We start from the raw sequence: 25450 nt of genomic DNA, 5'->3' as shown, positions 1-25450 counted from the left end.
CCTTGAACTTAAATCCGACAGAATCGAACGAAAACTAATTTCCATTTCTTTATTTTTCAGATTAATGCCGGTACAGAATATTCTCGTTTTTATTATATTCTATTTTTTTGTTTTTTAATTACAATTCTCGTTTCGCCATAATTCTTTTATATTACTATACAGAGTGTCCCAAAAATGTCTCGCGATACGAATGCGGCGGGTTCCTCGGGTCATTCGAAGCAACTTTTTCCTTTACAAAAATCTTCTCCGAGGCACCGTTAACGAGTTATCAACGAAAAAGCAGTGACCAATGAGAGGCGAGCTCGGCTGGCGCGAGGCGACCGAGCCAATGAGCGGAACCGGGCTTCGTGCGCTGGTTGGCCGGGCCGCCTCGCGTCAGCCGTACTCGATTCTTATTGGTCGCTGCTTTTTCGTTGATAACTCGTTAACGGTGCCTCGGAGAACAATTTTGCAAAGAAAGAAGCTGCTTCAAATGGTCCGAGGAACCCGTCATTTCCGGATTGCGAGACATTTTTGGGACATCCTGTATTATTCCTGTATTATTAGTATTATAGTATATAGTATTATAGTATATTATTAGTATTAGTCCTGTATTATTATATATATTTGCACAACATAATTATTATTTGACCAGTAACATATCCTGTCGATTTCAGGTGCCCTTTATCAGGAAGCAGTTTCGACCACGTTAAATTAAGTGCGCCTCTGATACCGCGAGTCAAGGAGAGATCTCTCCCGAAGACGGTTCACCGGTGACGAGCTCGAGCCGCAGCACCCAGCGGTCCGTCTAGCGCGCGTCATGCATTATTCATTGATCAGGACCATTCGAGCCCTGCGTTCGGAAATAGTAATGCAGTTCACGAACGTCCCATTACATTCGTTCGTTTGCTACTTTCGATTTTGGTACACGAACAAAAAGAGAAAAAGAAAGCACAAGGCAGAACCCGACTGAAAACGCTTGGCGGCAGGATCGAAGAAATATCCAGAAGAAGGAATTTGCATGGGAGCCTAAATAACGCGGTATAATCATCCTACGGGACTCGTACTCGTGCTCTTCGGCTTATCCACGACGTTCATGTTTGTAGAAAGTTCCGCGTGCTCGTTCGACGCACGGATGATTTATCGCGTCGCGAAGTGTCTTCGGTCTACCGGAGGCGCGAAAAATCTTTGCGGCCTGCGAACGACCACAAGCGGCGGACTGTAAAATCGTGCGTGTCCTATACACACCACCGAGGCAACCTAACAAGCCGGCCTTTGTAATGGATTTACAAAACGACCATGGAAATCCCTGCCGAACATTGTACGGAAGAATAGTCCGTCGCGGGAAACGATCACGCGACAACCGTCCAACGCTGTGCACGTATTTCGAGTTTATTAACCCTCGAAGACTCGAGAGCCTAGGACCGACCTAACCTCTATCGTTGCACTAGTCTGAACGACAGTTCTGAATGTTTTGCGTGCTGGATCAGCTTCGTTAGCCGGTGTTATTTTACACTCGAATAATTTACTCTCAGATTAACACGTTGAACGCCACGTCACCCATATCTGGTTAACAGCTATGTTTTCGCAGGCTTATACTAACAAATTATACTTATAATTTAAATTTGTTTCTATAATATTAATATTAATATTATAATATTATAATATTTTATTAGTTATATATTATATATTATAATATATATTATAATATTTTATTAGTTATATATTACATATTATAATATATATTATAATATTTTATTATAGTTACGATGGAATTCGTTGAAACGTTGTAAACATAACTGCAGTGACTCTGGACACTCAGGACAATAACGTTACAGTGTTTTGTAAATTTGTTGTTGCTTCGTGGCGATTTACACTGGGCGTTCAACGTGTTAAAAGCAAAAACTCGGCAACCGGTGCCGAGATACAAATACGTTCGTCGTCGAGCGATAGTTCGATCCATTTTCGTTGGACAAAAAATAATTGTCGTCGATTCGATAGCAATTAGCGCGCGTACAGGTTAGTTAGCCGCTCGGATTCCCACTGTTCCACAGATGATTTTATTAAAGACAGACACGCTTCGGGTCGGTCCCGATAAACATCTGCGGCGGGATATATCTTCTGGTAAATCGGAGGCGGACCCGTCGACGTATTTTACGGTCCGTGCCAGGCCGATACCGATCTGCCGGTAGACTCGAATATATAGTACACGCGGATATATGGAAATCAGAATTCGGATTAGCAAATAAGGTGAAAAGAAAGATCTCGGTGGAAGGAACCAGTTTTTAAACGTCTTTGGCCGGGGTCTTCCTTCTCGTTCCTTCCTCCAATTCTCCTTCGCACTTCGACTTCTGTCCCCCCTCCTCTTCCTTCTTCACTCGCTTCTCTCTCTCTCTCTCTCGTCGACCCCCCCCCCCCCCAACCCCCAGTCTGTCTGTTCGTCTTTGCATTCGGTAAAGAGAATTCACGGTTGCAGTTTGGACTTTGTTCTGCGGCTTGACACTGAGCTGCCCATTAACTTGTCTGCGTCCCCAGACTCTGCTTTAAGTAGCTCGAGAACTCGGAAGAATCGAATAGAACCTTTCCTCGGCCCTCAATGGGCGACGTTCGCAGGTCCGTATGACTCGACAATCCTCTGTGACCCCGCTCTGTTTTTTTTTTTTTTTTGTTTTTAGAACCGTCGGCCGATCCCACGAGCGGGCATCAATTTTTCAAGAGTAACGCTGCGTTCAAGATCATTGACACCTGCAGTCACGATTAATCATTCACCGGTCGACCGGCTCTCTTGTCTCTTTCCTGAAAAAATTGCTACCCGATCGCTGCGCCTGGATGCTGCTGACACACTTTTCAGTCGACAATTCTGCTAGCCATCGATGGATCGCGTATTTGTCTTCTGCCGTGTTCCGCCATTTTCCCCAAAACTTGCCAGCAAAAATGTCTGCGGTAATCGTGTCACCGGAACATTAAAACACCTGCATTATTTTCTGTCGATTTTAGACCGTAAGCTAAACGGAATATCGAAAGCAAAAATACCTTGAACCGAGCAATTCATCATTTCCATCGTTCCTCCGAGCCTCGATATTCGGCCGAGAAAAAAATTCCCGCTGGTAAACTCGGGGAAAAAGTCAAACAAACACGTCGGAAGAGAAGAAAAGAAATCGGTGGTCGGTCGACGAATCAATGGGGTGAAATCCTGTACGTCGATGTCGTCGGATCGTTGTGCATGCACCCTTATCCCGAAGCGTATCGGGACCCCTTAGGAAGATAGAGATCTCGCTCGCGGTCTCACGGGGCAAGAAGACTTGCCTGCTGCTGCTGCTGCTGCTGCGGCTGTGGCTGTGGCTGCTGCTGGTTCGGCTGCAGACCTTTTCTCATTGAGTCAGTCAGTCAGTCAGTCAGTTTGCCGCAGCGACGCGGCCCGTACGCACGTGTGTACGCTCGTGTCTCGTTGAACGTCTCTTGGCCGCCCGGGGGCTGTGTTATCGACGGAGCAAACTAGCCGAGAGCCAGCCAGCCAGCGAGTGAGTGAGAGCGAGAGGAATTGGTCGTCGGTCAACCGGTCGGTCAGTCGATCGGTCGGTTCCCGTCCGCGGTCGCGTACGATCGCGAGTCGATCCCCACCGGCTCTCGGCTCGGCTCGACTCGGGCTTCGACTTAGCTCCCTCGTCGGGTCGTGTCAGCTCGTTAGATTGCGTGCGTGAGAACGTGCCCGTTCGTCTCGAGCTTCTTGCCGTGAAATCCCGAATTTCACGCGTCGAATCGCGACGTGTTCCTCCGGACCCGGACTCGAGGATCTCTCTCCCCCCCTTTCCGTCCGCCTGCTGCGCGTCTCTCTCTCTCTGTCTCTCGTTCCCTTCCTCTCTCTCTCTCTCTCTCTCTCCCCCTCTCTCTCTCTGTCCAGAGCTCCGCTGGACAAAAAAAAGAAAATAGAAAGAGAGAGATAGAGAGTGGGAAAGAGAGAGGGGTTACCCGAGAAGCAACAGACCAGCCGAGGCAGCGCCCGGGCCCGTGGCCGCGGGAGAAAGACAGATAGACCTGTTCGCGTAGGCCACGAAAGGGGGGCTAGTCATAAACCGTGCAACACCTGGCGGCACGTCGTTAATTATGCAGTGGGCCGCAGCCGCCCTGGCCTCGGCGGCGATCGCTCTGCTTCTGGACACGGCGGCCGCGAGGCATCACCATCGCTCCGGCAATGGACACAAACCGTCCGGTGACATCTCTCTCTGGATCGACCAGCAACAGATTAAAATGTTCAGCGGTGAGTGTGCAGGATACCTACCGACCGGCATCGAGATACTTTACTGGATTCAATGTTTTTTCGGGATCTCGAATCGTTCGAGAAACGAACTGCTAAAATGTCCCCCCCCCCCCGGACCGCGCGTGTGTCGCGACTTTACGCGGATTTTGCGAGAGAATTTCGTGAAAAGCCTTCCTGAAAAAGATCGTCGGACCCGTTTTTTAAGTGACTGGATTTTTGCACGAGTGACTCGAACGGTTTCAAAAAGATCACACGTTCATCCGTGGATGCAAATTATCGTCTTACCGGAGGCCGGGACATTTTTCACGAGGACGAGACTTTCTTGACGTTCGCATTTTTCTAACAGTATTTTGCGGGACGAACGCGTTGCATAATTGCGTCGAATACATTATTTCGAACATCGTTGACGATTCGTGCGACCGTCGGGAGTTCGTTCGTCGCGTCTTCGCAGATCTTGGGGTAAACCACCCCATTGACAGCTGGAAAGCCTATTATTCGATCGAAGAGCCAACTCGCTGTCGATCGACTTAACGATCGTCAGCTTCTGAAACAATACAACAGCGTGAACCGTTAGACAGTTTTTCCATAAAAATGTTAAGTCAATGTTTCAGCATTTTTCTGTCTCCGTGAAAATATAATTGCTGAATATTTTGCATTGAATTTCAAGAAAAAAAAGAAATCGAAAATTGCATCGAATTTCATGAAATTTCATTTTTATCGCGAACGCGCGAAAACAGCGGTCTAATTAATAACGACCGAAACCGATTTTCTTTTCTTTCACGTTCAGGCTTCGAGATGGAAATATACGCGATCACCGAGGGCAGGGTGCTGTCGTACCTCCTGGACCCCGAATTCGAGAGCAAACTGCCGATCATCCCGAGCGAGGTAACGTACGTGAACTTCACATGGAAATCCGGCGTGAAAAAGTATTATTACAATTTCTATCGGCTGAAGTCGTTCGACGAGTCGATCCTTAAAACGCCGTCGATCACGATCAAGACGCAGGGAAGGGTTCCCAAGAGACCGAAGGGTAACTATTGGAATTTCTGTCCTTGTTGCGCGAGGACGAAGGTAGACGACGTTTGTAAGCATCTTCGTAGACCTCACCAAGTATAATTCATTTGATCCATCAAATTACGCCACTCTTAAAAAAGAAAATTCAATCTTTGATCAATTATCCAGCATGTAGGTGACAGCAAAATGCTCGAAAGATACTGCAGAAGGCTGCAAAAAGACTTAAAAGGACTCGAAGATATTTACGACGTAGTCCTCTGGCGTAATTCTGTAAGTTCCGACCGGGAAAGAATTGAAACGAAATGATAAATGTATTTCCGTCGCAGAATTCAGCGTGATGTTGCCCTGTTCTGGCAACAACTCCGGCATAGCGCAATTGGGCATCGGCCTGATGATCGAGACACGCAAAGGGAAACCTTTAAACGGGACACCCCTTCGTCTTAACCTGAGGAAAGAATGCACCGTGCGCGGTGAGTGCGTCGATCGCGCCCATCACTCCGCTCACACACACACACACACACACACACACACAGTTCTGTATCCTGCGATAATTCATCTCGCCTGATTTGCCGCATGCCACTGTCGAAAACGCCTCGCGGGGACACTCACGCTCTCCTCTCACGCTTCCCTTCGCGCCACTCCCACTCGATGAACCACGACCTAGCTTTAATTTCGAAGTTCAACCGTTTAAACGTTTCGAGCATGCTACGGGTGGTTTTCTGGCGCGACCAAACGGGGTCCTTCGTTGCGAACGCCCTCACGGACTATATAATTGCCTAATTGACTGTTTCGGCTGGATAAATGCACGGGCTGTGTTTTCGGCCCCCCCTCGAGATATCCCGAAATGTGCACGCTAATGAAGGTATCTTAAGTGGCCGGGGCGTTTCTTAAACGGCGGTCAGTGCTTGCAGTTTACGCTTATCTGCTTGAATTCGAGTGGGCGTTGCGGAAAGTAATCGCTGAATGCCTCTTGTGTCTCCCCGCGATAAACCGTGATGGTCGCTGTTATTCGTTGTGTAAAGATGAAGATCAATGGAATATTGATTGGCCGGTATCACACTCACACAAGTCTTTATGCTTTAACAGTATGCACAGAATTGTGTTGTTACAATACATTTTTATAATTACACAGATTTGCCTCAGATCTCCTCTTGCGTCCATCTACCGTACTGCGTATGAATGATCATATATATTTATTGCAGAGCCTAATCCTGGACCGTGTCCGGACGGTTACTTGGGACCGCCCCATTGCAAGAAAGCACTTTGTTATCCTAATTGCATGAACGGCGGCAACTGTACAGCTCCCGGCATCTGCTCCTGTCCACCAGGATTCCAGGGACCATATTGCGAAGGAGGTATTTATAAATCAATGCGGAGCACGTAACAGAAGATTCTAGATTTATTCGATATTACATGATAACGAGAGACGTAATAAACTGTTTTAACACGTTATATCACTTTAGATATCGATATGGCTGTTTTACAGCCACACTTGATCACGTTCGTTAAGGCATTGTAGAACGGTGCCTGTTCGGCGCCGTAATCTATGCCTGTATCATGATGTTCTTGCTCTTCGTCTCTGAATTTCTTGATGGTGTCCAGCAATTCTTCATCCACGGTTTCACCACTTTCCATTAACGAGCGCAATTGGTCGTTGTAATGCTCTGTGATCACTGTTTCGACGGCCACGGTGCACGCCATCGCCGCTTTTTCGCCCATAAGCGCCGTTCCAGCGCCCAGAGCAAACCCAGCTATGTTCCAAAGGGGAGTCAGAACAGTGGGTCTCACGCGATATTTTCTAATCAGGTCTTCGAATTTTGCCCGATGCACCTTCTCTTGGTCCCACATGTGTTGAATGGTTGGGCCGACTGCGGTCTTGCCTGTCTCGCGCACGCAGAATTGATTTAAATGCGTGTTTAGGGGAACGTATTTATTCTAAATAATCTCGATAATCAGTTTTATACCTAGAACAGCCATCTGTCCGGCATATATTCTGTCAGCTCCTAATTCTCCGGCATGGTCTACTCTTATAATCGAGTCTAACAGCTTGTCTGACTTTGTTGTACACGAAGCTGCAGATGAGCTGGCGAATCGAACTCCAAGTTGCCTTAGATACATTTTTTCTACAAACTTCAAAGAGAACTATCGATATAATAAAGTTTTTAAAGAATACTCCATTTGTTATGTATACCTAGACTGCAGATTTTTATGCAGAGTCTATGCATGGAAATATGCAAAATTAATGCAGATTATGTGAAAATTTTTCTGAGATAATACGATACACGATACAATATAGGTTTCAAATGACGATAATATGCACTTGCATAAACATCCACAGTCTTTCTATTATCGCATATTTGTGTTATCTTCATTGGATTTTAATGAATTCCAGGTATTTGCGCAGAGAAGTGTTTAAATGGGGGGAAATGTGTACAGAAAGACACCTGCGAATGTCCTAAAGGATATTTTGGACTACACTGTGAATTCTGTAAGTTATACAAATTTATAAATTATGTTCCAGGGAAGAATGTAATTTGAAAAAGAATTTGTGCCTCTTTTTGTGTCCATAGCAAAATGTGTAATACCCTGCTTGAACGGAGGAAAATGTAAAGGCAACAATGTCTGCAGATGTCCTGCAGGTTTCAAAGGTGATCATTGCGAAATTGGCAGAAGATCTCCCCAACGTTCTGCTTGCACAAGAGCTTGCAGAAATGGAACTTGTCAACCGGACAACACGTGTCTTTGCGAACCTGGATGGTTTGGAAAATTGTGTAATAAGAACAAGCCATGGGCTTGAAAGTAGACACATTTTTTTCATTGTGGTATCCTGTTCGTAACCAATTGGACTAACGCGTCAAAATTCATTTACGTAATCGTTATAAACTTCTAAAACCTATACAGACTGCATATAAGCAAGACTTAACGTTCTTTAAACCTCGCATCTACTTTACTCGAAACAGCAGACGCCTCGAATGTTATGAGATAGTATTATTTTAATTGAGACAACGAGCATCCAAAACTACAATTGTTGACAATCCAATTGGTTAATACATTACCACTTGAGCTAACGTGTATAGTTAGTAATTTACCCCACCCCAGATGTGATATGTAAAGCTGCTTTACAACATTTTATACCATTAAATATTATTTTTAATAATATACTTTTATATTGTTAGATTTATTATAATGATTGTAAAAAAAAAAATAAAGCGTATTTTGTCCCTTACGTGTTATCTTGACATTCCAAATTACAGGATACAATGCGGTATTTCTAAAGAGCTTAGTTTTATATGTAGTCTTGATTAGGGATTAACGTGAACGATGAATATTTGTAATTGATTTTATCGATCTATTAAATCGATCATGATTTTCGTCGATGAATCCTTTTCGATCGAACAACATATGTTAAATGAACAACACGAATAAAAAGTTATTGATATTAACGAACAAAAGAAGATCATTGCGAATGACATGATAGCGAAAGGCTAGTATCATACCCAGTAACGTGGTCCGTAGACGAAACGTCAAAACAACATGCGGGAGCACGGCTGGTTCGCGGGCAGGTTTCAGGCGTATAGTTTAGGTTAGGCTGAGACACGGCGACATCGTTCCAGGACCCGCGGTGGAACAGTAGTCACGTGTTTCAGGGTCCAATCGGAGCGGCGATCGAGCGGACGCCATGACGCGTACCCCGAACGCGGCCGCCAATCACGTTATTCCAGACCCGTATACATGTATATGGTGTTCGTGTTTCCGTGGACGGTGGTACAATTTCGCGGATTCTCACGGGAAATCGGTGAGTGGTGAAAAGTTCTCCGCTTGTTATTAGCGGCTAAGCGTGGGTTGAGGGGCCGGGCGATGCGCGGACATCGCTCGGTCGCGAAATAAGGGCAATTTCGCATCGTCTGCTTGGAGTGCACCGCGCAGGCTCGCTCAAAATGGCCGCCTGGCCTGCCGCGTTTGTTTGTGGTGGAGATGGAGGGCTGCGGTAGCCGATCGATACGGCGACGGTCGCCCGCACGAAAACTGGCGATGGTGTCTATGGCGGCTGTTGTGCGTGTTGCGGCGCGGCGCGACCTGCACGCGATTTACGCCCGGTGAGATCGAACGCGGTCGCGTGGCTAACGGGCTCACGGTGGCAGTGGTGTGCGGGTGAGAGCGGGTGCTTTGACACGGGCGGCGAGATGACCGCGACCGCGAGACGCGAGCGCGAACGTAGGGCGTGGTGAGAGAGCGTAGCCGACGGCGCGGCGGCCTCCCCGCAGACGCGAAACCCTGAGCCCTCCCTGATCGGGTGACCACTCAGAGGGACACACAAGGTGCGTACGCAACTCGCGATTTTCACTGGGCCTGCTCCATGGCTCAACCGCGGTACCACCGCGGTCATGAGCTTTGCGGCCCCGGAGGTGGTCTCTTTTGCGTGTGCCCTGCGCATTTTCATTGCCCCCCCAAACGTATCGCCGAACAAACGCGCCGTGTGCGCGGCTTGGCGCATCCTCTCTCTCTTCCGTCTCGTCACGCTCTTTGCCGAGCCACGCTTCTTTAGCCGGCCTTCTTAACTCTCCCTCGCTAAATTTCCATTCGATTCCCTCTTTCGTCTGCTTCCGTCATTATGACGAGTTCAACGCCGATCGGACGCGTTTCCCTTACGGTTCACCGATATCCTCGATCACGATCACGTCGTCGAAGACCGTCGTTCGTGATCGTTCGTACTCGTTCGTATTCACATTCATGGTTCGCCTTCCTCTTCTGCTTCGAGCTCTCGAGAGCCTTCTCTCCCTCCTCCCGCGTGTTCCTCACGCGCGAGGATGCGTGCTTGCCTCCCGACCATACGCGCGGGAAACGCTTCCGACACGATTTCATTGTTGTCCTTTTTTCAAAAAGCATACTCGAGCCTTCGATGTTTGTTATGTTCCACTATCATAGTAGTATGTTTCAATGTTTTTTGTTTCTTTTCTCGGCGATACATTACCTCGATCATTTTTTGTTTTTATTGCTCATTACTTACGCAAAGTTTCGTCCTATTCAATTAGCTCTTAGATAGGATAGATCTAGTATGATTTGTACTGTGTTTACATTGTTAACTCATTTGAAAGTTTTCAATGTTTTTTTTTAGTTTTCATTGTTAATTTCGAATACACTTATTGCATAGTTCTGAACATTGAATAGTTTCAGCTGCTCCCTACCAAATATTGTTATGATAGGGGAATACTGTGATATGGTAAATGGGACAGATGCTAAAGGTTCTGAGTATGACTCAGTTATGTTATCTTATTACTATATGTATCTAGATAATCAGTAATGTAATTCAAATTGAGAAGGCTTTTAGACTATAGTGAGAGACATATGGTTCTGATTAGGACTTTTACTACTTAAGTATTAAAAAATTGGAAATAACCACTTGAGTATCTAGATTTGAATTTTTCCCATGTTCATCAAAAAGAGAAAATTATTTACAATATAAATTATACACAATAAATTATATATAATAAATGGATCTATGTATCTATAAATTATACGTCCGTTTTGTCACACCTTGTTTTTTAACATAGACTCGCGTTTTTTCATTTAGGTGAAGGTGATGTAGAAAAGAAACTAAAACTATCAAAGGCCAACACCTGCTTTGGAACACTCCAATACGACAGAGGATAAGACGGGCGACGCTGATAAGAAGATGGTATCTCTGCCCAACGCAGAGTCTGGCACGATGGACAGAATTTCAGATGACGACGACGATGAGCCGAGTAGCGGATCCGAGACCTATGAGGAAGGCGACCTACTCACAGCTGCCATGGACGATGATGTTACGGCCCAGCTAGCAGCTGCAGGTTGGCAAATCAAACACGCTAATGGTGATTTCCATTTTTTTGCTTTTCACCTTTTGAGTTATTTATGTTCTAATTATTCTCATTTGCAAGTAAAAGAGTAACATGCAGGGTGCACCAATGATGTTAAATGAATGATTCATACGAAACTAAGAAGGGGAAAGCTTACTGGAAAAACCTATAGATTCTAGAGTGAAGTTGCTGGTACAATTAAGTGTTGGATTAGCTGTGTGATTAATGAAAATTTCATTAGAGTTCACTTTGTTCAATGTACTTGTCGCTTGTATATTATATAATTCTGTTTGCTAATTTACTTGTTGAAACTGTTAGTGGGGAAATGTGTATATATAGAATTGGAGTTATTGATTTATGGTTAATGGAAAGATACAGAAGTGGATACTGCCTGCCAATGATACATCCAATCTGGTAATTATGGATGATCTGAAAAAGTAAATCTGAACAAGAACAACCTGTAATAGTATTATCATATTTTTTTTTCCTTTACGTATTATTCTACTTTATGCAGAAGTTTGTTATTCGTTTTTATATATATCTATGTCATTGACAGTGCAGCATGAATTTATTATCATTTCTCACAATTTTGATTTTACTTTTTGAAGCAATGCAGAATAGAAGCATACTGCAAAGGCACTACCACCGAATGCATTTTACATTGTTTGTGTGCTGTATTTTAATTTGCTTTTACATTTTTTTAAAATCTTACTCATATGGAAACACTGTTTTTATATTCGCAACATCTCTATGTGATATGTGATTATCATTTGCATTAGTCTATTTGATATCGTTTTTTTTCTATTGTGTGTTCGTTAACATTCATTGTAACTACTTCATGTTAGGTCAAGTTAATCACCAAAATGTCTATTCGTTGTTTTACTTAGCAAATGTATGTTTGTTATTTCGAGTATCTGAATACTTTAGAAAGATACAATTAGTTTGTAGATATTCATTTCCACCTGGATCAAGAAAGTATCCAAGAGTATATCTTTCGCTATATCATACTTTAAACAATCATGATTATACTCTTGGATATGCTACGCACGTTTCATGTCACTACCGCTTTCGCATCTCATATGTTTTTGAATGTACTACAGATGTATCATTATGTCAGCAGAATGTATGTAAAACGTTTGTTTAAACAACGCTTTCGGATCTTTATAAACTATCACTATTTTAACGTAACGGAATAGTTTCGTTACATTCTACTGACATCTAATTTGGTGTGGGATCGGAGAATTGGAAAACATATAATTAATAATTTGCACATTTAGGCCCTGTTGGCGTAGCCGCAGCCGCCGCCATTGTGTCTGCGAAAAAGAGGAAACGACCTCATAGTTTTGAAACGAATCCCAGCATCAGGAAGAGACAACAAAACAGACTTCTGAGGAAACTCAGAGTAAGTGTGCCCCCATTCACAGAATTTCCAAGCGTTAGGTTTAAGCGTTAGTTTTAAGGATTAATTTAAGAAGCGGAAGTCACATGTAACCCAGAAGGAAGCATTAAATAAAACATTACTACATAGACACATGTATGTACATATGTTGCTCCCGATAGTTAAAACTATTAAGAGATACAAAATACTTCGAATCCTTCGCAGCCTTTAACATCCGATTGTTTTCTCAAAAGAGGACTTTCTTGTTGCAGCAAACGATAGATGAATTCGCAACGCGAGTTGGACAGCAGGCGGTGGTGCTAGTAGCCACGCCTGGAAAGCCAAACAGTAGTTATAAAGTATTCGGAGCGAAACCGTTAGAAGATGTAGTAAAGAATTTAAGGAATGTTATTATGGAAGAACTTGAAAGCGCGCTCGCGCAACAAGCTCCACCTCCAGTACAAGACGATCCATCCTTATACGAATTACCACCTCTCATAATAGATGGGATACCCACGCCTGTGGAGAAAATGACACAAGCTCAGCTCAGGGCGTTCATTCCCTTGATGCTGAAGTATTCTACTGGTAGGGGTAAACCCGGCTGGGGCAGGGATAGCACACGGCCACCCTGGTGGCCGAAAGAATTACCATGGGCAAACGTTCGCATGGACGCAAGATCCGAGGACGAGAAGCAAAAGGTTCGTGAGCTTTCTCTCTCTCCTCGTTTGCCTTCACAATAAGCTAGATCTCTCGGTTCATGTTCATTAATATAATATCTTCACTTTTTTTAGATTTCTTGGACGCACGCATTAAGGCAAATTGTAATAAACTGTTATAAATTTCACGGAAGAGAAGATCTTCTACCCGCGTTCAGCGAAGAGGACGACAAGTCGAACGTGCTGATACAACAGTCGACACCTCATTCCTCCTCACATCCGTCACATTCGTCCACCCAGGGTCAAGGTGGCCAATCGCAACAACAACAGACGGTGGGAGTTGTTCGCCTGAGCAGCACGGATTCATCTAAGGGAAACTCTTCGCCAGCACAAATCATTGCCGCGTCTCCTACAGCTCTTGCCACTGCCACCCAGGTGGGAGTGGGTAGAGTGTACTAAAAAAAAAAAAAAAACGAGAAATTGAACGAAGCAACATGATCGATAGCTGTGCAATCGAGAAGATGCACGCACACAATCATCTTTCCGCTCGAGCGTACAAAAAGTTACCGGATCGTAGACTGGTGGCCAGCTATACGTAGTCATGGCGTTTCTTCAAATTCGTGCGTAGAGAAAGATTAGAAAACGGAACGTATTCTTTTGAACATAATTCGCATTTATGTTCATGTGTTTGGTTTCCCTTATTTGAGTTTGATCTGTATTTTATTTCTGCTGTTATCGCGCATTTTACACGTGTTATTCTCGTTTTTTCGTTCAGTTATGTCCCGCGAAACTTTTACATTCTTTTTTTTCTTTCGTTCGCGTTTAGCACGTTTTATTTTTATCAAGAATTTTAATAGCAACCGTTTCACGAACGTTGTTCTCACCACTTACGTTGTTGTCTCTTACTGTAGATGACAGCCCAATATCCAACGGCAGTTTTGCAAACGATAACGAACCCTGATGGCACTGTCTCCATCATCCAAGTGGATCCAAATAATCCAATAATCACGTTACCGGATGGCACAACAGCACAAGTGCAAGGCGTTGCTACCGTAAGTTCTCAGCATGCTAAGTTGTCCATAATATTCTGAAGAATATGCTGTTGTATTTGGGACAGTGTAGTACCAGGGTTGTTCAAGAATCGTTTAAAGAACCGATATTTTTCGTGCTCAGATTCACACGAGTCAAGGGGAAGTTCAAGCACTCGCCGAAGTGGCTGGTAGCGCGGAGGGTACTAGCGTCGCTGTCGACCTGAACAGTGTTACAGAAGCGACATTAGGCCAAGACGGTCAGATCATTCTCACAGGAGAAGACGGACACGGTAAAACAGTTTTCTATAGGCTCTGCACCGTCGCCGGCCAGGAGCTACTTGAGCAGTGAATTCGTTTTTACTGGCCCAGGATCCTTTGTTGTTTTGCATGCTGTCTGCTACGCTCCGTTCAAGAAACTACCTACACCGTTCTACTACTTCGTGTACAACGAGAGTAGAATGTCGAATTAGTTTAATCACTCGTTTTTTTTTTGGTACTGTACATAATAACGGCAATTTCACACCTCGAGGAGCTATGCACAGCTTTGTCTTAATTTCATTTTTTTTTTTTTTTTAAGAATCCATGGTACACCCACGGTTTCGTTATTATCTTCGGAGGAGCGTTCGAAGTGTACAGAAGAATATTGTCCTGATCCTTTTCTTTTCTTTTTTTTTTTATTTTTTATTTTTTATTTTTTACGAAGCACGTTGAAACGTCGCATAAAATGGAAAGTGGAAAGAGTGTGTCTTAATAGACCCGATACGCAGATTGCTCTCGATATTGTATTGTTGTTTTTTGTATGTGTTCCCGTACATCGGACTATTCTCTTTTTCCTGAGATGCTACTTTTTCTTTTTTATATTCTTAATAGAGAAGATGATTCATTGCAAATGAACCCGAACAATTCATTATCAAAATAATGTATACGCATGTACATACTATTTTTAAACGTTGCAATTAATTCGCTCGACCACGACGTATCTCTTTTGTACATCGAGGTGTTTAGATGTATAGTTTTGTTACTCCTCTGCAAGGATAAAGCAAAAAAAAAAGAATAAAAGGATCGTAGACATCGTGTGACACTCCGGAACGTGTAAAATTGTGAACGTTAAAACGGTCTAAAAATCGCGGTTCGCATGGATTCTTAAGATCTTTTAATTTAACCTTGAAATAAAGAGGAAGGTATCGTCACTTCGTGATCGCGACAAAACCTGTCCCCCGTTCTCTATGAAACAACACACCACTTTACCATTATTACCGAAGATTGGTGATCTACTTTAATTACAAAACAAAAAAAACAAACAAAAAAAAACAAAGAAACAAGGAGAAATAAAACTGCTGTACATAGAGTATTTTTTGTTGATGTTTTATTATTTTATAGTTGTAGTCTGCAGCTTTTGTTTAAGCTACTCCCTACGCGCTGATCGGCGTGTTGTTTATCATTTATTTTTCATATAGAAAGAACGAAAAACAAAAAAGAAAAGAAAAGAAAAGACAGAAAAAGTACATACACATGTATTTTGTAAAATCGGTTCATGATTCATCGATTCGAATCTCGTCACACAAATGGCTTAAACATCTGTTGCTTCTTTAATTAATGCCTTATTATCTTTTTCTTTTCGCGAGCGTAGAGCGTGGATTATTTATTTATGTTCTTCGCGCGTTCTTAACGATGTTATCTGTTAAAAGGGTGTTCCAGGGAAACGCGCGAGTATCGTCTCAAAAAAAAGGAAAAAATAACAACCGTGCATTCACGGCTTTCCCTCAGTGTACACCCTGTTAATATACATAGAATCGTTCTTTATTGTTCATTTGATTTTTCATACCGAATGTCTCGAAGTCAGGGTAAATTGTACCTTAAATTGTAGACAATCCATTCACGCGGCTGTATCGTAAACTGGTGGCACTGATAGCACAAGTCTGGACTGTGACAACAGAATGTACCCAGCAGAGTACATTCTATAAAATTTATATATATTTATTTATATTTATTTATATATATATTATATATATTTATTTATATTTATATATATTATATATTTATTTATATATATATTATATATATTTATTTATATTTATATATATTATATATTTATTTATATTTATATATATTATATATATTTATTTATAATTATCAACTGCGGTTCTCGCGTTGGCCGCGCGCTCTCGTCCTCGAAGTAATTCCCAGTTTGCTATACAGAACGGTGCCTGGTCTCACAGGGCAGAACACAGGACAGTTGCTTCTCTGTTTCAGGCTATCCTGTCTCGGTGTCGGGCGTAATTACGGTACCGGTATCCGCTAGTATGTATCAGACAATGGTCGCCAATATACAGAGCGACGGCACGATGCAGGTAGTCACGCCGATGGTCCAAGTACCGAAGGTCGAGCCGGGGAACGGGGAGACCAGCATCGAGGCCGTCACAATACAGGGTCATCCGATGACGATGATTAACGCGGCCGGCGAGCATCAAGTTTTACAAGTGATATCGTTGAAGGATGCCAACGTCCTCACCAAAGCCATGCAGGCCGAAGTAGTGAAGGACGAGGATAGCCAGCAACAACAAACCGTCTCTAGTCCAGAATAAAGCGTTTTTAACATAGTTAATGAGAAAAAAAAGCGAGAACAGAAAACAACCGGAAGAAAGGAGGAGCGAGAGAGAGAGAGAGAGAGAGAGAGTACATTTAGTGGTGTTTAAAACAGAAAAACAGAAAAACAATAGAGAGCGAGCGAAAGAGAGAAGAGAAAGAGTGAGAGTATTAGATACGTGTTGTTAATATTAAGGCAAAAAATGATTGTGTCTTTTTTGAGTCATTGTGTAGTGTGTCCTGGCTGTTGTGAACAGCGAACGGATTAGCGAGTCTGTCTGGGGAAAAAACAGAAAGAAGCGAGGATGACTGAATTACGTTTCGACTTATACGGGTCGGGACTCCCCCCATGGATGTAATCATATTTGTATTCAAGATTCATTGTAGACACTTAGAAAAGTATTCACTTGTAATTCGAATTTCTCGAAGATAGTACTAATTTTATTAGGGGCTGCTAATCATGGCTCGACGCGCGACGAATCGGCGAGGCGTCTCGTTTGTATAGCCGCCGCGGACCGGAATTTAAAACTATACGAATTCAAGTCCAGCGACCGGACGCGGGGAAACACACACACACACACGTTCGTCTAGTCCTTTAGTGTCGTGTCCAGAGAGAGATAGCGATCGATATACCAAAGAAATTTCAGATTTTTCTGTTAAATTATTTTACCAGAGATAAACCGACAACGCGCGAACAATGTAAACAGGGTGTCCCGGCTAAATGGAATCGCCGAGATGTCTATTCTATTCGAGATAGATAGATAGATGAAGCGTAGATGTTCGAGATGATCCCAGTTAGCTGAAACACTCTGCTTACGTTATATATGTATATAACAATATACGGTGTACTTTTTTTGTTAACCGAATGCGCAGCCGAATGTCTCGCGAGCGATCAAACATGTAAACAAAATTGTTACTAACTTCAAAATGATCTGGTATTATCGCGTTGGTTATACTTGAGATTATAGAAGCGATGTCAAGATCAGTTCCATTTTTTTTTCTTTTTTTTTGCTGAATAGATTCTTGGTATGTGTCGTCGTGGATTCCTGTAACGCTTATTTAACACCGAATAATTGTCAAACAAATGTTTTTAACCCTTTACACTCGTAGCCATTTTAGCTGTAAATTTAAACTGATTTTTCTGACTTATGGTATCTCCATTTTATATGACAAAGTGCATTTTATGCAAATGAAATTTAGCCTTGCAACTTGTACAGCAATTAGACTTTTAACGATTTTTTACATCTATACTTTTGTAATATAAATATTATCTTGAAACGTGTGATGTAACAATTTTAATGGTGCCTCAGAGTCACCGCTGGAGTGCAAAGGGTTTTAAAATGGACCGTGAGAATTTATCCGCGTCTGAAAGATTGAATTGACCTTGAAGCCGCTTCTGTAATCGACTGTATAAAAAGCGTGGTTACACTCGAGTGTTATACTTGAGATTATAGAAGCGACGTCAAGATCAATTTCATTTTTTTTCTCTGTATAGATTCTTAGCACGAGTCGTCGTGGATTCCTGTAACGCTTAATGAACCGAATAATTTTCAAACGAACGTTTAAAATGGACCATACGAATCCGTGAAAATTTATCTGAAAAATTGTATTGACCTTGAAGCCACTTCTGTAATCGACTGTATAAAAAGCGTGGTTACACTTGAGTGTTATACTTGAGATTATAGAAGCGACGTCAAGATCAATTTCATTTTTTTTCTCTGAATAGATTCTTAGCATGAGTCGTCGTGGATTCCTGTAACGCTTATCGAACCGAATAATTTTCAAACAAACGTTTAAAATGGACCATACGAATCCGTGAAAATTTATCTGAAAAATTGCATTGACCTTGAAGCCGCTTCTGTAATCGACCGTATATAAAAAGTGACTCTTAATCGTTTTTACGTCTTCGACTTGCCGCGAGTACATTTCTGCGTGTACAGTTCAAAAAAAGAGACAGAGTGTATATATATATATAAATTAATTTTGTGAAATCGATGATGATCCGAATGATGCGAATTTCATTTCCAGCGAGTTGTGATCGCTTGCGAAACGTAATAATGTAAATTCATTACGAACAAGATGATGCCTCTTTACTCTATTTGGAATTTCAGAAATATTTATTAGAAAGAAAAAAAAAGAATAAGAGAAAGAAGGTGCGTCACATAGGTGAAAAGAATTCTTTTTTTTAACTTTTTTCTTTAAAAGCGAATTCGGCGATATTATTGTTATTATCGTTATTATATTATGATCTGAATGTTTTTTTTAGGTTGACGAAAACGAATTATCCGGCTATCATGCTGATCCGAAAAGGAGAGCAGCAGCGCGTAGCCTATTTTTTCGGACGAATCGAGCTATAAAAAAAAGTAAAACGTTTGAATGATTTCCCGACGGAAGTAGCGACGTGTAAACAATACTACATATTATCGATAGTAGGCGGTAAAACGGAGGGGGAAAAAAAAGGAAGAAATTTAAGCATTTCTGACGGGTACAAATAGGCTATAAGATTATCGTTTCTTTTCTTGAAAAAAAATAAGAACGTACGGATTTGAAGTCTTGATGCACACCCACGAAAGAAAAAAAAAACCAAACGACGCGATTGATTTTTTTTATCGCATTAACGCATACAGTTTTATTAGATGAATTACTTCTGTCTATATAAAGAACACTATATAATTCTCAACGAACGCGGAGACTGTCTTATTAATTAAAAAAAAAGTCTTTCCATTCCGTTTTCTCTGAACGACGTTGCAAGAAGAAAAAAAGAACAACAACAAAAACAAACTATCGAAACACGAGGAAAGAATCATGTACTGTTCTTTATCTTGATTTGCAGATAAAGAGAAACGAGGAGAATGTATTTATTTTTGTTATCAACGAAGGAAAAGGGATAAAAAAAAAGGAAGATCGCGAACGTTTCCATGCATTTAAATGCCAACTCACTTTTTATACTGTATCTCTAAAGTTAGGAAAAAAGCGTTATTTTTTTCTCTGTGCAATCTTGTTTCAATGTTGCGGTTTTCCGGTCTCGCTAGGGTATGCGTGATTGATCGTGACGACCGCCATGGTCTCAGAATGTTGATCGTATTTTTTTTTTGTTTGTTTGTTTGTTTGTTTTCGCTCGGCAATTTTTACACGTTCACGTTTTTTTCATTCATTTTTTACACTTTTTTTTATTAGTACCTTTACATACTAACTCGCGTGAATTTGTGGCATGTGTGTGTGCATACTACACGTACGACGGACGAATCCGCTTTTCTTGGGTCGATTTTGTTGATTCTTTTCTTTTTCCTTTTTTTTTTCTTTTTTTCTTGTGATACTTACTTAATTTAACGTTTATCGTCGGTACGCGTGTCTATATATCGTGAATGAAGTTCCTGTAGGTGTGTAAACAGTCTCTCTTCTACTCGTGGACGTTTGTGCGTCACGAGCAGAGTCGTAACATTGAAACAACAAACTGCCCCCAACACCAAGTACGAACGATACCAAAAAATAAAAAAACGGTTTTTATAACATTATAGAAGAAAGTAGTCGAATTTAATAATTATCAATAGAACAGATCGCAAAGACTAGATGCTAATTGTTATATCGTTTTTAATTCTCTTTTTCTATTTGTTTTTTTCTTTTTTTTTAAATCCGTGACCATCACGGACAGAAAGAATGTAATATATATATATTAAATACTCCCGATTGTAATAAGGATCATGTTACATTTCGTTTTTGGATCTTGTTTGTAACAAAGCACACAGAACGTAAATTAAGTTGAATGTCGTTCAAGAAGGAGAAGGAGGAGAAGAAGAAGAAGAAGTGTAATACCATTTTAGATAATTATAGATGTACGTGTACATGACTTTATCGCTGTGTATCTTACAAGTGTAATTTGTACATACGTCGTCGTTGTGTCACCTTTCCGCTTTGTTTACTTTTGATGTAAAAAGGACGAAAACTGGTAAATTGAAAAATATTAAGAGTTTAGAAGCAACTCAAAGAACCAATGGAAGTTGCTATTAAAATATAATACATACATATCATTTCGTTTTGTTAATTCTAAAAAAGAAAAAAACAGAGAGAGAGAACATCTTCGAAAGCGTTGTAAGAACGTACACAATTCTCATACGTGTTTCCTTCACTCGACTACTGGTGTGCTTCGCGCAAGGAACAGGCAACACACGAATTAACAATGATCGTTTATTGAAATCAGTTTATGGTAACAAGTATGTACAGAAGTACCTTCTATTCCTGATTTAAAACAGTTCTTTCTTGTTTACGAATAATCGTACGAAAGGCATTTTTCTATACATAAATACTAGGTTTGTATTTAAATATAAAACTTTCCATAGCAGCTTCAGCCGTACATTTCGTATACCGACGGAAGTGCTAATTCGGGTTTGTCGTAGCCGAGCTGTTCCGGTGTGTTTATGCCCAGTTCTTCCAAAGTAGGCTTGATCTCTTGTAAGATGTACGGATAGATTTCGTTGAGTCTGTTTCCACACTTGTCCTTTACAACTTCCAAGAACCTAACAGCAAGCGCGTAGTCGTTCAATCGTCTGCAAGCCCTCATCGCGGCGCAGATGATCGTGGGGTCGGGTATCAGGTCCATTCCTGAAAAATAGCAGAATCTTAATAATATGGCGATATACCTGAACAGAAAACCTCGCTAAGTGTGGAAACAAAACTGACAGCGAGCGATAATACTATACGACATTGCAGCCTACATGTAATGATACGTTGAACGTTGCATCCATACGCTTCCAATATTAAGCTGCCGATACTAAATCCAAAGACGTTACACTCTTTACGCAACTAAAACTACCAGAAGATATAGGCTTGTATTATGAAAATTGTGTGCATGATTTATTATTGGTTTGACAATGGATTCCATTTAACTTGTGAACATCTTAACATATATATAAAACGGAGTAGAGAAATTTTTACAAATTCGTGAACGGTAGTGGATGAATTTGGAACGGATTCAAAATCTCTTCGCAGAGGAAAGGTACGTACGTACGTACCTAAAGAAAGGTACACAATAAATTCCGATAACCTTGACATGGAGTTCCATTTTAAGCTTTTTAAAGACAGATCGAGATAAATGAATATCCGATTACTAACCGGCCAACGAGTTCATGACTTGACGAGTTTCCCAGTGATCAATTTCCGGGCGATTCAGGTAAGCCGTGTATCTTTGATTGAAGTCCTCTTCGTTCTCGTCCGGCTCGTCATGCGAGGCACGAACATTCTGCACTCCGATGGCCGCGGTGCGTGGCACTATTTGATTCCTCACGATGGACTGGATACGGGTTCCCGTGAAACGTAACATTTTTGAGTGTTGTTCCAATTGAAAAGATCAGAGAATTCGACCGAAAGCGAACAGCAGACGACGGTTGCGTAAACCTGAGTGTGAAGACAGGAATTCGTCCGAAGCACAGGTCACAGACGATCGTTATAGAAGCGACACTCTAGTGATATTTTGATCTCCAGTGCGCATGCGTGCGCAAGTTCGCGGACGGTGGAAATAGTTTTCGCCTAACTGCGTACGACATAGGTACATAATATGAATTTCTGACGTGCTCTAAATTTTAATAATGAACTTTTCATCATTCTAATAATACCTCTATGACTTGACGTGGTATGAAAGTCAATAGTTATGTCATAATAGACACGGTCTCGTAATATATATGTAAGCATAAAATGCTTAAAGTGATGGTTACGTAATCGTTTCTATGACTGAAGATCGATGGTGGCGCCTCTTGCGGTTAAAACTCGAAGCTCCGATCGGGGCTCTGTACAGCGCTAATTGATCTAGCGGCATTATGCTCAAACTGTTAGCCAAAATCGACTGTTGGTAATTTTGTCTACAAGTTTCCACGTTTTGCCACCACGTGTGACAACGCTATTTTCATATTTTACAGAGCAGAGATGGTGCATATCAGCTTTCACACCGTTTCTGACCTCCAAAGCGGCAAAGATCGTCTGTTCTCTTTACTTTCTACGACAAATAAACTGTTTCTGCGTAATACCGCATCGTCAAAATATTCTTGTAACTCCTCGATTACCATACTTTAGCCGATTTTTCGTATATCAATTCTTATCGTAGAAGTGGATTAATTCAGACTTTTCACCGCTAGATGGTTATAATGTTTCTGTGCCCGTAGATGAATTTAATTATAAAAAAAACGTTACCAACTGTGATTATGATTATCTGTGCTTTAGGTCTGATGTATGAAATAATTAGGAGTGCTTTGGGTTTTAACCAAAGTAGTTTTCAGTTTTAGTAAAATTAATTTCGTGCCACTGGTTGCCAAGATGCATATGTAACCGCGAAAATTTCGTAAACTAGATACACTATAATGTGTTCTACTTCTGCGCAGAATTAGGCCGCAGCTCGATCCGTTACCGAAGGTCGGTATAAAAATTCTCTTTGCTCTGATTGGCTAATGATTCACTGCCGAGACAGAATCCACTGTGAATTGGATGCGCAGTAAAAAAATGATGGGGACGTGTTCGCCGGCTTAGAGAGGTAGATCTCATTTCCCATTACTGTACTACACCGATATACAGGGTGTCCCGAAAATGTCGTAATCTGGAAATGAGAGGTTCCCGAGGTCATTCGAAGCAACTTTTTCCTTTGCGAAAATTTTCTCCGAGGCTTCGTTTACGAGTTATCAACGAAAAACACTGACCAATAAGAGGCGAGCTCGACTGGCGCGCGGCGGCCCAGCCAACGAGCGCGCGGAGCCCGGTTCCGCTCATTGGCTCGGCCGTCTCGCACCAAACAATCTCGCCTCTGATTTTCGCTAAGGAAAAAGTTGCTTCGAATCACCTCAGGAATCTATATTATGGTACTATAAAAACCCGTTAGTTTTACAGTACTGTTTATCAGCAATCTAATTCTGCACAGAGCACAGCATACTCTTCAGGAGCAACAAATAGTTGGCGACGCTAACCGCGGTAAACATTTGGCGCTGCAGGGGGATGGATGACGGCAATGCGGCCCAAGGTCCCTACATCGCTATTGCGATGCTGTGAGATAGGCTGTGATTAGGAACAGGACGCGTCGCGAGCATTTGAATGGACGAAGACGTTAGAAGGAGGCCATAACCACCAAACCTCACTCTACGATGTGAGCTTTGCGACGTCACTTGTACCAGATTTATTTATTTATTTATTCGATACGATGCTCACGTCGCCGGTAACGGACGACGGAAAGCTGTCAGACTAGATGAAGAAAACTTTGAACACCAAATTCAGGCCCAAGTCTTATGAATCCTGATTTTGATGAGGCAGTCGACACGCCACCGCCGCTTGGTCCACAATTCGTTACCTACGAGGTGCGGCTGAAATTTGCTGTTGTCATCTTTGTCATTGCGAAGTTCATGATAGAGAACTAAAGGCAACACACAAGAGGAAGGAAACACAGACTTGCTTTCAAAAAGCAAGTTAATTATTTCATTTTTAGTTATTATTAGGTTCAAAAGCAAGTTATTTTAATTTGTATGAGCTATCTTGTCAAGATTGCAGCAACGTAATCGACCTTTTTTTGTAAATAAAATTTTCTTCCTATTCGTCGCAAATGTGTAAAAATTTATATTCTAATATATTATATAATATATATATTTAAATAATATTAAATAATTTTGTATAATATATTATATAATATATATATTTAAATAATATTAAATAATTTTGTATAATATATTATATAATATATATATTTAAATAATATTAGTCTTCAAATTATTTAAACTCGTCTGCTAATACATTATGGATATATACCTAAGGCGCATTAACTATTTTGCGAAAGAACATGACAAATAAAAATAATTTCTGTTAATTTCTTTTTGTATTTTTTGAAGTTCCTGTTTGCACGAAGTCATACTAAAATTTCTCCTTTATTTTGACCACGTACATGTTGGTTGTATTGCTTCTTCTATTTTTTTATACGTAAATCATAACCTACCTCGACAATTAGTATACATATTAGTATTATAAAATGAAATCAAAACATATTTAATGCGTGTATTTATTTTGTTTGTAGAATTGATGCACCAGAGTTGTATATATATATGTATCGTTGCATCTCTGTAGCTATATAAATACATGCGGAATCAAAAAAAAAATACTAAATTCTCTCGTAAATAGTCTTGAACGTGGAAAAAGTTAATTTATGAATTTGAATTAATCGAACAGAGAGATCCGTAGAGAATGAGATAACTCGTTGAACGTTCGTACGATTAGATTTCTTTCTTTTTTTTTTCGTGAAAATGTCTATTGCTTTTGCCTGTATGTATAGTCGTTCTCATGTATATAAATAAAGAATTAATAATCTTACTTTTTAATTATACTGCGCTTAGATTTATTATACGAATAAGCTAGTCACTCTTACGCTTAATATGACAAAGGATAAATTAATCAACTTTCGTTTATGTTACTCTTTTTTACATTCTAAAATCAACTGTACAACTGTTCTGTTTTCTCCTTTCTAAACAGTGATTAATACGAGTATCTGAAGTATATATCTATTAAATCTATATATATATACACAATGAAATCATGTTCGTCACCATAATTCGTACTAATCGTAAATATGTAGTGAGGTTTGCTGGGTCATCGATTTGCGTAAAGGGAGGTAGTGGGGGGAAGAGGAAAAGAAAATCTAATTTATAATAATCGCTAATGATTGCGTTTTAACGATAAATACGTGTACGATAGAC

General features: G+C 41.2%; 4 protein-coding genes and 1 long non-coding RNA gene across 8 annotated transcripts; 3 read left to right on the top strand and 2 right to left on the bottom strand.

Moving 5' to 3' along the window:
* Positions 1-1745: 1745 nt before the first annotated feature.
* On the top strand, positions 1746-8477 carry shf (WNT inhibitory factor 1). The gene is made up of 6 exons (XM_033472066.2): positions 1746-4237; positions 5025-5267; positions 5578-5721; positions 6454-6606; positions 7644-7739; positions 7822-8477. Exons 1-6 carry the CDS (start codon positions 4084-4086, stop codon positions 8046-8048), a joined length of 1017 nt encoding a protein of 338 aa, XP_033327957.1. The 5' UTR covers positions 1746-4083; the 3' UTR covers positions 8049-8477.
* Coq7 (ubiquinone biosynthesis protein COQ7, mitochondrial) lies at positions 6633-8902 on the bottom strand. Its single transcript, XM_033472067.2, has 3 exons — positions 8749-8902; positions 7216-7381; positions 6633-7131 (listed from the first exon to the last, which is right to left on the bottom strand). The coding sequence occupies exons 2-3, from the start codon at positions 7367-7369 to the stop codon at positions 6701-6703; spliced, it is 585 nt and encodes a 194-aa protein (XP_033327958.1). The 5' UTR covers positions 7370-7381; positions 8749-8902; the 3' UTR covers positions 6633-6700.
* Positions 8903-8913: 11 nt separating this feature from the next.
* Positions 8914-20767, top strand: ewg (DNA-binding protein Ewg). Of its 4 annotated transcripts, none has more exons than XM_033472062.2 (8): positions 8914-9047; positions 10824-11103; positions 12366-12490; positions 12739-13164; positions 13258-13557; positions 14034-14174; positions 14296-14443; positions 16407-20767. In XM_033472062.2, the coding sequence occupies exons 2-8, from the start codon at positions 10926-10928 to the stop codon at positions 16736-16738; spliced, it is 1650 nt and encodes a 549-aa protein (XP_033327953.1). In that variant the 5' UTR covers positions 8914-9047; positions 10824-10925; the 3' UTR covers positions 16739-20767. The 4 variants fall into 4 exon arrangements, with proteins under 4 accessions (XP_033327953.1, XP_033327952.1, XP_033327955.1 ...); XM_033472061.2 differs by lacking the exon at positions 8914-9047 and adding an exon at positions 9217-9570; XM_033472064.2 differs by lacking the exon at positions 8914-9047 and adding an exon at positions 9222-9570 and having other exon boundaries at positions 10824-11079.
* A 143-nt stretch (positions 20768-20910) lies between these two features.
* On the bottom strand, positions 20911-22174 carry COX5A (Cytochrome c oxidase subunit 5A). Its single transcript, XM_033472241.2, has 2 exons — positions 21849-22174; positions 20911-21338 (listed from the first exon to the last, which is right to left on the bottom strand). The coding sequence occupies exons 1-2, from the start codon at positions 22054-22056 to the stop codon at positions 21082-21084; spliced, it is 465 nt and encodes a 154-aa protein (XP_033328132.1). The 5' UTR covers positions 22057-22174; the 3' UTR covers positions 20911-21081.
* A 1326-nt stretch (positions 22175-23500) lies between these two features.
* On the top strand, positions 23501-24570 carry LOC143261114 (uncharacterized). Its single transcript, XR_013035326.1, has 2 exons — positions 23501-23578; positions 23638-24570. It is a non-coding gene; the product is annotated as an uncharacterized LOC143261114 (long non-coding RNA).
* Positions 24571-25450: the final 880 nt, after the last annotated feature.

Source organism: Megalopta genalis, unplaced genomic scaffold (genome assembly GCF_051020955.1).
Source record: "Megalopta genalis isolate 19385.01 unplaced genomic scaffold, iyMegGena1_principal scaffold0037, whole genome shotgun sequence".
NCBI classification, from domain to species: domain Eukaryota; kingdom Metazoa; phylum Arthropoda; class Insecta; order Hymenoptera; family Halictidae; genus Megalopta; species Megalopta genalis.
Note: the sequence above shows the minus strand (reverse complement) of the source record. Positions and strands in the feature narration are given on the sequence as shown.

Excerpts from the sequence above, each read along its gene's own strand:
- Coq7 (XM_033472067.2), bottom strand. The coding sequence starts at position 7,369 with ATGTATCTAAGGCAACTTGGAGTTCGATTCGCCAGCTCATCTGCAGCT. Across the intron at positions 7,132-7,215 it reads CGGACAGATGGCTGTTCTAG|GCAAGACCGCAGTCGGCCCA; the intron begins GTATAAAACTGA and ends TGCGCGAGACAG.
- shf (XM_033472066.2), top strand. The coding sequence starts at position 4,084 with ATGCAGTGGGCCGCAGCCGCCCTGGCCTCGGCGGCGATCGCTCTGCTT. Across the intron at positions 5,268-5,577 it reads GGTTCCCAAGAGACCGAAGG|AATTCAGCGTGATGTTGCCC; the intron begins GTAACTATTGGA and ends TTTCCGTCGCAG. Across the intron at positions 6,607-7,643 it reads GGGACCATATTGCGAAGGAG|GTATTTGCGCAGAGAAGTGT; the intron begins GTATTTATAAAT and ends AATGAATTCCAG.
- ewg (XM_033472062.2), top strand. The coding sequence starts at position 10,926 with ATGGTATCTCTGCCCAACGCAGAGTCTGGCACGATGGACAGAATTTCA. Across the intron at positions 11,104-12,365 it reads GCAAATCAAACACGCTAATG|GCCCTGTTGGCGTAGCCGCA; the intron begins GTGATTTCCATT and ends TTGCACATTTAG. Across the intron at positions 14,175-14,295 it reads AAGTGCAAGGCGTTGCTACC|ATTCACACGAGTCAAGGGGA; the intron begins GTAAGTTCTCAG and ends TTTCGTGCTCAG.
- COX5A (XM_033472241.2), bottom strand. The coding sequence starts at position 22,056 with ATGTTACGTTTCACGGGAACCCGTATCCAGTCCATCGTGAGGAATCAA. Across the intron at positions 21,339-21,848 it reads AGTCATGAACTCGTTGGCCG|GAATGGACCTGATACCCGAC; the intron begins GTTAGTAATCGG and ends GCTATTTTTCAG.